This window comes from Poecilia formosa, unplaced genomic scaffold, assembly GCF_000485575.1.
Source record: "Poecilia formosa unplaced genomic scaffold, Poecilia_formosa-5.1.2 Scaffold217, whole genome shotgun sequence".
NCBI classification, from domain to species: Eukaryota; Metazoa; Chordata; class Actinopteri; order Cyprinodontiformes; family Poeciliidae; genus Poecilia; species Poecilia formosa.
The window spans coordinates 1,032,505-1,045,052 of record NW_006800156.1 but is presented as its reverse complement, the minus strand read 5'-3'; the positions used below and the strand labels follow the sequence as shown (position 1 = coordinate 1,045,052).

The window sequence follows — 12,548 nt, the reverse complement described above, 5'->3', positions numbered from 1 at the left end:
TGACTCCCACCAAGATAAACAAATATCTGCAAACATTTCCTCCACATCTTCAGGTGCGGCAGGAGAACGAATGTGGGAGTGAAAGACGCAGTTCGGACTCCAACACAAAGAGCTGTTGTTCACGATGCCTTCAGCTCCACTGTAAACATCTGCAGGTTAGTTTAGACACCCTCAGGCCGTCGGTGGATCTCTTCAGAAAGCTGATCTGCTTCCTTCCTGTTGCTCCTGCAGTCAGAACTAATTTATGGGAATGTTTTACACCCAAACCGACCTGGTTCCAGGGGAAAACTCCCTGTGTTTTAATCAATCAACCAGTCCTGATCTGGCAGAGATCTGATTTACATTTTAGATTTCTGGCTGCCATCTTGGATCTTGATGTCGGGTTGGGAACACATCAGAGGGATGAGCAGTAAAGATGTTCTCACGTCGGTTCGATTTGAGGACAAAGTTGGAACATTTGATACATTTTCAGCTGCACTGAGTCAAACCAGCCAAACCTTTGAGCAACCTGTTCCTCTCCTCGCCTGTGGGGGCGCTGCACCAAGAACCACTGACACAAACGACACAAAACGTCTGAAGAAGACACAAAGCATAACTTCCTTCTTCATGAAAGTAAATAAAAACAAAGTAGCATCAGATGTTAGCAGTTGTAGGATTTCTCTTTTGTCTTTAGCCATTTCTCCTGCTAATGCTTGGCTAACAGGAGAAATGCTTTGGTTCTATTTACCCAGAATGCCCTGCGCTGTGGGCAGGAGCTGTCTCCAGTCCGCTTGGTGTTGACATCTGCATCTGAGCCTCTCCAGAGTTCACATTTTTTTCTCCACACTTTTCTACCTTAATTCCTTCTGAAGAAATAAAAAGTTAAACTAACAAACCGCATCAAGATGTTGAGAGAGCAGCTTCAGTTTAATAATCTATGTTCTGGAGTTGCACCAGTCGATTTTTCTCATTTGGATCTTCAATAACTCAACATTTGAGTGCAAATGAAACTCAGGATAAATGTCTGATTGATTTGCAATTAGAAGTCAAATTCAGAAAAATCAAGTGGATTGTTCCCTGAAATAAAATTTTCAGCTTCCAATTTGGTGCAAACATGTAAAATGTTTATGGTTTAATAAATCAGTAGCAGGACTGTTCCTTTAATGTTACAATGATTAAATGCAGATAAGATCAGAGGAAGAGCTAGCTCTCTGGTGTTAAACTGGGTTTCTCTGGCATTATTTAAACTGATTGAGTTCTCTGCATTGGTTCTGTGCAGCTGGCTCCAGAACCGCTGCTCCAACCTACCAATGAAAAAAGCCGGACCTCCTTATGCGAGATGTCTCAAAACTCATTACAATTTGGATTTATGGACAATTAACAGGCAGCCCTTTAAGCTGCATGCTGTTGTTTCCTTCCTGTAAAAAGTGGCCCTCATTAATGAACTCAGGTCCAAATGTTTGACAAGAACCTCAGCTGCATATCCTCTGAAATCACCTGGAGAAATCGGTTCATTCTGCCACCAAAATCACCTCTCAAAAATGAGCTTTCAAGATAAAATTTTAATGAGAATGTCTCGGTGTGTACAAGGAATCACTGAGCGTGTTGTCAAACGACAAACGGGAAATGACACAGTTGCAGTGTGGAATGATCCGATCTCTTTCCGCTCGGTTCCCGGAGGTCCCAGAGTTCTGCTCGGGGGACCCAGAGCGTTGCTGCGAATTCCCACGCTGCATTCGCGCTTCTGTTGGTCCACCACATGGTTCAATGTTCAGCTGATACGGGAAAACAGGAGCTGGTTCTGAACTCTCTCTGTTGGGCCCAACAAGCTGAATTAGTGGCGGTAAAACATCAAAACCTTCAATTAGAGGAACCAGAAAGCAGTAAAATGGTTCCTTCAGCCTTATAAAACCGACTGGACCTTTAGGAGCCTTCCATCGACACAAACCCAATAAATTATCACAACTCTTTAATTTTCCAGATTCAAATGAACCAAATAACTTCTGGGCCACCAAGACAGTTAAGAAGCAGCTCCTGATGTAGCAGCAGAAACGCCGCCCAGAAAAAGTCAACCAAGGTGCCGTTTAAAGTCCTTAAGGAGGAGGTAGACAGAAGAGATGGTAACAGTGATGTGGTTATTGTAGTCCTACTGAGGGGAACTTGTAGTCTGTATTAACAGTCTTGGATCACTTCCTGCTGAGGTCAGTTTGTGAATCCTCTGTGAGGTCAGCTTGTCAGCCGGTTTTGGTCAAACTGAAGGAGTCTCTGCGGCTGAGTCCTGAATCTTCCTGGGTTTTGCTACAATGGGATTAGTGGTTAGGTTGGGTGGATGAGGAAGAAGAGGAGGAAGGCTTTTTCTCCCACGGATGGAAAAGGTTGCAGGTCTGTGAGGAAATGGTTAATGCTCTTGTGTTGCTGAAAAGTTTGATACTGGGTTTTTTATCTGGACTTTTTAGTCACTTCTAAGTTTAATCAATCAAAGCATCAGACTCCAGAGTTGTAATTTGAAAGATAAGACAGATTAGTCTGGTTTTCTCAAACAGGATGAAGATTTTCCATCCTCCCTCTGTCAAACCGAATAAAGCAACAGTTTAAAGTCTCTTCTTGTACTTCCAGAAGCATCTACGTCTCTACCAACTAGAAATGTACTGAATGGTTTAGTCAGAGTCCTTTCTGATCCCCTGAGTGTTCTTGGTCTTGGTTTAGATCCAAGACCTTTAATAAAATCTTCCCCAATACGTAGAGATGCTGAGCAAACCTCTGCCTGACACTTTGAGCATCGACAACCTCTGAATTTAGCAATGTTTACGACGTAACTGGGACAAAAACATAACACTGACGAGCCTAAAGGGTTAACAAACGATAACTTATGGTCCCACTCAGGCAATCCTGTAATCTGGTTCCCAGTAAGACTTCCAGCTGCTCCAAGGATCGATCCCATGGTGAAAAACTGATATTCGGCCTGAAAACTAGACCAGTAAGTCATGAACCCAGAGACGGTTAAGTTGTCCCAAGGGTCATTAATTCTGGTTTAATGCTGATAAATCACTGCAGTGTTTAATAGACCCATATAAACATATCTCACTAGGATTGCAAAGATGGAGCAAATCCACTTTTGCAAATTAGATAAGATATATTTCTAGTGTTTCAGGCACTGAAGCACTAGAAATATATCTGGTGACTCAATGCCTTTTGCCTCTGCATGACCAAAGGCAACTGATGCCTTTGGTCATGCAGAGGCATAAATTTGTCATTTCATGACCGGATTGGAAAAACCCAAATATAAAGTGAATAAAGGACCATTGAGGTGTCAAGATGACTTGCAGCTGATTTGAAGGGACGGTGGGCATTAATAGCTGGTGAGCACAAGACCATTCATGTGGGGAGTCAATTTGACAACTGCATCATATTTTACCTTTAAATCCCCTTTGACAAAGCATTAAACCTTTCTGATGAAGCCTTCCTACTTCCTGTGATTCTTCCTCCTCTTCCTCCATCCAGTCGATGCAGGATTTCTGGGCTATCCGCACAAAGTCCTGCTCTGGTTCAGTCCGAGACACCAAAGTCCTCTGGCTGAATTTCATTCAGTCCAGGTGTGTCTGTGTTGGTGACTCCACTGGTGAAGGAAAGGCTAGAAGAACCAGCGAAACGCCTCACCGGCTGGGACGGAGGGCGGCCGCTGAGGAGCAAACAGAGAAGAAGAGTTGGTGAAAGAGCCATCAGAAATCGAGCCTTTTGCCTCGCACATTGCAGCTCGAGTCATTTATTTAGGTTTGCCTACAAAGGAAGTGAGCTCCCTCAACGGTTCAGAGTCTTGCTCAAGTCTTGACCCAGTTGACCAGAAACCTGCTTGACTTCAAACCCAAAGGATCAGACTGAAAGGTTAATGTTTGCATCTCTTGGAGAAAAACTTTCTTCTCTAAATTAGAGCGTTCATGGAGGAGGTATTAAGTTAAAAGAGTTGTTTTTGGCCTTTTTTGTTTCGGACTGCAGGACAAAATCTCTGCTGAAGGTAACGGCGAAGTACTGACAAAGCTTTAATGTTCAGTACACAGTAAAGTTTAGGACCGAGGGAAAGTCTGTCGGGTCGACTTCAAAGAGCGCAAAGAAAGGATGAGGCAAGAGAGTGAAACCACCTGCCAACACACACATGCAGGACACACAGGTTCACACACTCTGTTTGCCGTGCACACGTGCATGGTGCTGTCAGTTGCTGTGAGGCTCCACAGGTCCAATTAGTGTGTAATTGAGGAAGATTATGGCTGCTAATTCACTGTCTTCGTAACGCACACACTCCTTGTTTTAGTGTGCAAGGGAGGGAATAATTAGAGTTAGTTGGTAGACATTCCCACAGGAAGTGTGTGTGTGTGTGTGTGTGTGTGTGCGCATGTGTGTAAGAGAGATATATGGAGTCATCAGTGAGGTCGAAAACCGGTGTCAATGAATTATTGATCGCCGCTACTTCTTACAGCAAAGACGAGCGCTGGCACACACACCCCGAGGAGAAGGCAGATAACATAAATATTCTCCGTTTCCCGCTCTCTGCAGGCTCTCTTTATCTCTGTGAATCAGTGTAGAGCTGGTGTGTGTGTGTGTGTGTGTGTGTGTGTTGGCAGCCTGCCAGACCTCGGCAGGCTCCAAGCTCTCGCTTTTCACCACCCACCATCTGCACAGCACTCACACACACTCACTCAGCGGGGTGAGCGATGCCTTCCAGCCTCCCTGGCAGTCATCTGGGTTAAGTGAGCCAGGACACACACACGCATACGCGCACACACGCACGCACACGCACACACACGCAGAGAACCAAGCACACACACAGAAACATGTAGAGAGAAGTAAAACCAGATAGAAATTTGGATCTGTTGCTGTATGTTCGCGAACATGTGCAGGGTCTTGAAAAAGCATTGATACCCCTTGAACTTTTCCTCATTTTGCTTCATTATAACAACAAACTTCAGAGTGTTTTAGAGGAATGAACAGACTGATCCAAAGTGTTGCATCGTTTTTGGAGTGGGAGCAAAATGAGGGAACATTTTAGAACCGTCTTCACTGAAGGTAAACCTTGAAGATCCAGTTCAGTTGAAGTGCGTCTCTAACTGGAGCCTCCAACAAGTTTTCCTTCAGAAATGTCAAGGATTTAGCTTCCGGTCCATTCTGAAGAGAAGAATCTCCACAGGATGATGTTGCCACCACCATGTTTCGCTGTGGGGTTGGTGTGTTTAGGGTGATGTTAGGTTTCCAACATGAGAACCTCTAAAGCGCAGCTAGACTTGACTCTACCCTCCATGATTCAGGTGGTTTTCCTTTATGACTATTGGACACCTCTACTGACATAGTTGGTCGTCCAAAAGGTGTGAGTGTGATCCTTATGCAACCCAACACAACCACAAAGGAGGATGTTGAAGCTATGTTGAACATTTTGCTCAGTTTGTGGCTTTTTGTCTGACTCAAAGAAGAGAAGCAGCACAGGCAGCAGAAAAAGGAGTGTGAATGAAGACTCCCAGATGTTTGGGCGTACTGTATGTATTCTGTGAGGCTCCACAAACACTGTCCTGCATGGTTGAGATTTCATGGTCGAGCGAATCGATTGCATACATTTCCTTCATTTCCTCCAGTCCGAATGGATTCTAGCATGTTTGATGAGCTAGTTGCCCAATAATCTGTTTCTTGTACAACACAAAGTACGTGTACTTCTTCGGCAAAATTTACCTTTGCTCATACGTGTCCGACAGACGTCTGCTTTGAGTTTTCCTCTAGGACACGCAGGTCTCTGCAGAGTGAAGTACAACCAAATATGTGGGGGCCTTTAGTCGGTCCTGTGACTACCCAATCAGTGACAAATTTCTCAAAAAGAAGCTGGTACTACGTAACTTTTGCGATTGGAAAACCCTTATAGCTGAGTAGAACTGAGTCGTTCAGTAGGAGCCAACAGTGTATTGCTTGAAAGCTTAAGAGTTGATTTGACCACATCTTATCTGTATCCTGTCTATCACTTGTGTCACGGGACTTGCTTGGTTTTGTTCTTACCATTAAGATGTCAGTTTTGTAGATTGCTCAACTAATATCCGTCTTATCAACAGATTCTCCCTCTTGAGCTGTAGATCTCTGCAGCTCCTCCAGAGTTACCGTGGAGCTTCTGGCTGCTTCTCTAATTAATTCTCTCCTGTCAGTTTAGGTGGATATCAGATCTTGGTAGATCTCCAGTCGGTCTCTCCATGTTCAGCACTGTGGGAGAAAGTTTGGGATGTTGTTTGTAGATCCTAACCCTCCTTTTAACTTCTCCAGAACATTCCCCTGCCGCTGTGTTCCTCTGCCTTATTCCATCATCGTTTTCCCTCCACTTCACAATAAGGACCTACTTTGAGTAACTTGGTGAGAATAAGTCACGAGTGTCCAGCTCCAGTCCTCAAGGGTCGGTGTCCTGCTAGTTTTAGATCTCTCTGCTCCAAGACAGCTGATTCAAAAGGTTCAACTACTTCCTCAACAATAATGTTTTTAGAGGCCGGTTGATTCAGGTGTGTTGATCCAGAGAAACAACCAAAACATGCAGAATTCCTGCACTTGAGTCCAGACTTTGAACATGACTAAACCCAAATAAAACAAAATGCGTAGTGATATAAACAGTTTGTATGACTTGGTTTGTGTTTTACCCTATGTGTGCGTGTACTCACCTCCAGCACCCCACCTCCTCCTCCCGGCTTCTTCTTCAGCTCCTCACACTTCCTGAACTTGCAGATCTGGTGACCCGTCTTCCTGTTGCGGCAGGATGAGCAGACGCCACAGTTGATCAGTCGTCTGCACGGCCCGCATACGCCACACCGCTTCCGCTTCCTCTTCGCCACTGTCCCTGACGATGATGAAGATGACGAGGAGAGGGAGACACCCCCCGCTGTCACCCCTGATGATGAAGGGGAGGAAGAGGAGGGGCATGGGGAGGAGTTGGTGTGCTGCTGGCAGTCCGTTAGCGCCCGCTGGCCGCTCGTCATCTGAAAAGCGCTGCTGGCATCTGAAATCCCGCCACCTGCGGATCCCATTGCCATGACGATGACCCCGGGGGGTAATCCCAGCCCCCCCAGGAAGCCACCACTCATTACTCCTCCCCCATTGCAGTTGCCGCCCTCTGATAGGCCCATCATGTCCGGGTGGGCGTGTCCCTGCTTGTTCATAACGCCACAGTCTGCCCCGCCGCTGTAACCGGGGAGAAAGTTCCCGTTGCTAGGCGCTATGGGGTGATGGTGTGCTGTTCCCTGGCTAACAGGAAGTGACGCAGTGTGTCCATGTTTCTCAGCTCCTCCCCCTTCACTTCCACCACCGGTTCCTCCCCCTCCAGACCCCCCACTGCTCTGGTGCATGCTGCTGCTGTGGGGGTGCGAAGAGGTCATGTGACCTGGCGTCGCCGAGGGATGGTGGTGGTGGTGCGTTGGCGCTGTAGCTACAGGTTTGGGCCTGCCCCAGAACATGGCCGCCGGGTGGTTCATGTTCATGTTCATGTTGTCATGGCAACCCCATGGGGCTGTCGCCATGGCACCCAGCCTGGCAGCGGTGGGGGGAAAGATAGGAGCGGCGGCCGCCAGACGAGCCGCCAGTTTGGCTGATTGTGGGAAGTTTGTCACGTTCATGTTCATGTTGACGTTAGTCTTGTAGAAGGTGGCGATGGATGAGCGGTACCGGTCCATCTCAGTGGTGTAGTCGAGCATCGGCGCTAGGCCCGACACCTGCAGCAAAGACTTTCATCACTTTTCACTACGTCATGTGACTTTACATCTCAGAGACCAACAATTCACCAGCGCGGGTGATCTCATCTCAGAAATTCAGAAAACATCAACTCACCTGTCCCTGACCGCCGTAACCATGGTGATTTGGGTGATGGTGAGAGGGGGCAGAGCTTCTCTGCAGCATCGAGGAGAGGTCACTCTCTACACACACGCCGCTCGTCATTCCCGACATGACCTCTCACACACGCACACACAAACACGCATATGAACACGTTTGCTCAGGTAGCAGTTAGCTCTGTGAGGTCACTGCGTTTTGGTCTGTGGATAAAAACAGATCAGACAAAGTGCCTTTAGGAAACACAGTTTACTGATTTCTACAGATCACGATAACCTTCCATTCTGGTGTAAACTTTTTACCCAATATAAGTTAATAAAAGAGCACAATTTTTGTCTATAGCTGATATATAGACGTTGGTTTATCAGATATTGGTAATACCAAGTTAAGAAAGGATACCTCGTCTTTCTTCCAGAATATCAGAGCACCATGTGACGATACTTTTGTCAACAATGTATTCCCTCTTTAATACATTTGAACCTTTGTGTTCCCTGGTCAGCAGTATTTCCTCCTTCTTTTGGCGAGAGATCGGGGTAAGGACACCTCGCATCACCTCCGATATAAAACCAGCCCTACTCACTTATTCCAGTGCAGTAGATGGCCATATAGCGGTTTTGGTACTTGATGTTAAGCTGTTGATGCAATGTTAGAGGTCAAATCTGGGAGTGATGTCTCAACCAACCAAAATGTGTTGGCTCATTCTTATATTTCAGAAGATGTTCAATTGTTGGTGCCTATCTCCGGCAGTCATTGGGTAACAGGCAGGGTACAATCTGAGCAGATCGCCAGTCCGTCACAGGGCAACCATACACACCTAAGGACAATTTAGAGAGACCAATTAATCCACAGTTTTTGGCCTGTGGGAGGAAGTCAGAGTTCCCAAAGAAAGCCAAGCCATGCACAAGGAAAGCATGCAAACTCCACGAAAAAAAGACTCCAAGCCAGGAAATGGTGCTACAAGGTGCACCACCTTGCAGCCATAACCCAATGTAATGTATCTTCTGTAATTCACTGTGAAATGTGTCCTAATTTTTTTTCACTATCCAAAAATGTTAAAAAGACACATATACACACATGCTCAGACACGATTGAGAGTCCTGGTTCAAAGTTTTAGTCCAGACATGAACAACAAGTTGAAGGTCAAGAGGAAAGGCAACACCTGCACCACTTTACTGTTCGTTGGTTTAGTCTACCTGTAACTGTAATTATTTTGGTTTGAAATGTGTACATGGTTATACACTGAAAGTATTATTTCTATTAAGTTAGCATGTAAACTGGAACAGAAAAATATGCAGCAGTTCAGTCTAATTCAGTCGCAGTTTGAGCAAATCTGAAAAATGATGGATGGAAGAGTCGACGGAAGAGATGGAAGAGTCGATGGAAGAGATGGAAGAGACCGTCCTTATTCCTTTTCTGAACCATAAACAAAACAGTAAACAAAAAAAATGAGAAGGTGCAACCTCAAGGAACTAATCCTGATAAACCCCATGACATCATTATACACTATACTCTGCTGATCCCACTCTCTTTGCAACAAGCCAACAGAAATTGAGACGTGTAAAACAGTCCAACCTAGAAACCACAACCTCACCTGACAAGAACTGTACCATCATTTTGGTTGCTTCTCTAAGCCAGGATCAACCTTAAAATGATCATTAGACAGCATTGATGGTGGTAGGAAAGAGACACCATTTTGTTTGGGTCAGTCTGGGTGGTTGTACTATCCATACAGATTCAGGTTGTACAGGTGTTGGAATTTATTGGGTGCATGACCCACAAAAAATACAAACCAGGTTCTGATTGCCCCACAAAGACTGAACCAGAGAGGAAATGTTGCATTGTTCACTCTACTGGGTTCCTTCCATGATTATGATAAGTTCACCATCTCATGGTTTAGCCATCTGACTCAAAGCAGGGATGACTTCTGTACTATACCATAAGGTATGGGCTTGTATTCCCAAATCCAGACCTGTAACTTTTAGATACACCCTTAATTCTACACATTTGAATCAAATAGTTAATTACCAGACCTCTGCAGAGCTGAAAGATGCTTAACGAGCCATTTGGTCCAGGTGTGTTGGAGAAGGGAGGCATCTAAAGGTCTAAACGATGGTAGATCTCAAGGACCGGTCATAGGGAATGTGCTGTACAGCAACCAACCTCTAGGTATGACTTCAGCTTACCTCTAGCAGTGGTACAGAAACCATAGAGACCCAGCGCTAGTTCGGTGTTTTCAGCAGACCAATCCTCATCAACACCATGTTTACTAGCTGCTGCGTTGTGTTTAGGTTCTCCTGTGACCGGCCAGGTGACCAACTCACTGGTCCACGTCAATTATGGTGCATAAGATGATGCAAGGCTGCCTCCTCCATGTCACTCTTAATCTGGTTATATCCAGGTCCAAAGGCGTTCAAGATCCTCTGGATCAGGACCATCAGTGTGCTAAAACCACCAACTCTGTTTGTCTTCAAAAATGTATTTTGAATATGATTGGAAAAGAATCTGCATAATCAGCAGAGATGTCCCAATATCCAGACTAAACCAGCCTGAAGTTTTGCTTAGAACGGGAAAGGAAAATGTATAAATTGATGAACTCCTACCCCAGTCCCTGAAAACTGGTAACAATTTGATGTGACATTATAATCTCTGGCTGCAGCAAGAAGGTTCTGGGTTCGATTCCCGGCCCCGGTCTTTCTGCATGGAGTTTGCATGTTCTCCCTGTGCATGCGTGGGTTTTCTCTGGGTACTCCGGTTTCCTCCCACAGTCCAAAAACATGATTGTCAGGTTAATTGGTCTCTCCAAATTGCCCCTAGGTGTGTGTCCATGGTTGTTTGTCTCTGTGTTGCCCTGCGACAGACTGGCGACCTGTCCAGGGTGATCCTGCCTTTTGCCCAGAACAACCCTCCCGACCCCACTAAGGGACAAGGGTGTAAAGAAAATGGATGGGATTATAATCTCTTGCAAAGTGATTTTTTATTCCATTTCCATTTAAGATGCAAAGATCGTTACCTGGTGTTTTTAACTGTTAAAATCTGTCCCCAAAATGATTGACTTCACCAGTATTTTAGTCCAGAAGACATAGACGTACTCGTCCCAGTTGTGATAGTTATGTCTGGTTACCTCAACATTAAGAAAAACTCCTGATTTTAGTTTAGTTTCAGATTGAAAAAGATCAACATCTCATGAACGTGTAGTCAAGTCGTTCCAAACTTTGGGCATGAAAAGTCTAAACTAAGAAGCTAGGATTGATTAGCTTATCTGAAGTGGCCCAAACCCCCAACTTTTCGGTTCCATTAGGGCATTTCCATGTTGACGTCTTTTCACTTTCCAGCCCATTATGCTGCTTATACAGAAGGCAGAGACACTTTTGGGGAGTCAGAACCTTCCCAAACCACTTTGGACCGGTGGTGTCCTCAGTTTGGTTCCCAGGTTCCCAGGAAATCCCGGACAGTTGGGAGAGTTGCCTGGTCTTGGACCCCATGGTGGCAGTAAAACAAACCAGCCAGGAAAGCATTCGCTGCCTTTTGTCAGTGTGTGAACAACGAGCAGACTGCGCGGTTGTGTGAATGAGTGTGAAATGTGGGTGTTTGTCAAAGGAAACAAACGCGTGCAGCCTCTAACAGAGTGTGTGCCTATCGCGTGTGTGTAGTCAGTGTGGAAATGTGTGTCGGCTCGTGCGTGCGTGCGTGAGCGCGTGTCCCACCCCCTCAACCACTCCTCCCCCCCCTCTCCAACCCTCAAACTCCCCCGAGGCGTAACTAATTACCCTGTCTGGTCAAGCGGGCCGGCGCGAGCTCCGACAGAAGGTCACAGCGGCCACCGACCGCGAGGGGAAAACGGCTCTCCCACGCGACACATTAACACCTCCCCCCCTCAGGCACTGAAAGCCAAGGAGCAGGGAGGAGGGAGGCGAGGAGGGAGGGGAGTGATGAGAGGGAGGTGGAGGGGGGTCAAACACAAAAAAAGGCAGAGCCGATAACGACCGATAAATACCGTGAACACAGCATGCAGTCCGATACAGCGCGAGGAGGAAGGGAGAAGATGGACGGCGCGTGCTGCTGCTACTTACCGGCCCCGCGAGGAGGAGGAGGAGGAGGAGGAAGAGGGTGATGAGGAGAAAGAGGAGGAAGGAGGAGAAGACCGTCTGGGAATTAGCCCGCCACGGATCATGGCTGGCGGGGAAGGAGACAGAGAAAGAGAGGAGAGGAGGGGAGGGGGGGGAGAGGAGCTCCGGGAGGGATTTGTCGGTCTGTTGGTACCAAGGAGGAGGAGGAGGAGGTGATGGAGGGAGGGATAACGGGGAGTGGGGGTTGGAGGAGGAGGGAGGAGGGGGTGGGGGGCGGATGGATAATCACCTGGGCTTGGCACAAGCGAGCGCGAGGCGGGGAGAAGGAGGGAGGGCGAGGCGTTAAATTAGCCCGGCCGAGGAGAAGGGAAGCGGCTCTGTGGAGACCCTGCAGGGGAGGAGGAAGAGAGGCGAGGAGCTCGAGGAAAGGAAAGCGAGAAAAAAAACAGCACCACGGGAGGAGAGGGGCGGGGGAGGAGGGGTGATGAATAATGGCGGAGGTTATGAACGGATACGTGCGTCGCTCTCGCGGCAGGGCGAGAAGGGGAGGGAGGGAGGCAGGGGGTCCACACGACGCTGATGTTCGGTAACAGAGAGGGGAGGCTGCGTGTGTGTGTGTGTGTGTGTGTGCGTGTGTGTGTGTGTGTGTGTGTGCGCGCGTTCGTGTGC

At 46.9% G+C, this 12,548-nt stretch overlaps 1 protein-coding gene and 1 long non-coding RNA gene across 5 annotated transcripts in view; both read right to left on the bottom strand.

Moving 5' to 3' along the window:
- Positions 1-344: 344 nt before the first annotated feature.
- The window catches only part of LOC107838165 (uncharacterized), a 19,075-nt gene continuing 6,871 nt past the window's right edge, over positions 345-12,548 (bottom strand). The window contains exon 3 of the long non-coding RNA XR_001664217.1: positions 345-357. This is a non-coding gene — a long non-coding RNA (uncharacterized LOC107838165). The remainder of the gene's footprint in view (positions 358-12,548) is intronic.
- LOC103149116 (CXXC-type zinc finger protein 5) lies at positions 1,522-12,539 on the bottom strand. 4 transcript variants are annotated; one of them, XM_016679647.1, is made up of 4 exons: positions 12,169-12,539; positions 7,813-8,015; positions 6,654-7,697; positions 1,522-3,658 (listed from the first exon to the last, which is right to left on the bottom strand). In XM_016679647.1, exons 2-4 carry the CDS (start codon positions 7,927-7,929, stop codon positions 3,611-3,613), a joined length of 1,209 nt encoding a protein of 402 aa, XP_016535133.1. In that variant the 5' UTR covers positions 7,930-8,015; positions 12,169-12,539; the 3' UTR covers positions 1,522-3,610. The 4 variants fall into 4 exon arrangements, with proteins under 4 accessions (XP_016535133.1, XP_007568197.2, XP_016535135.1 ...); XM_007568135.2 differs by lacking the exon at positions 12,169-12,539 and adding an exon at positions 11,883-12,149; XM_016679649.1 differs by lacking the exon at positions 12,169-12,539 and adding an exon at positions 11,807-11,890.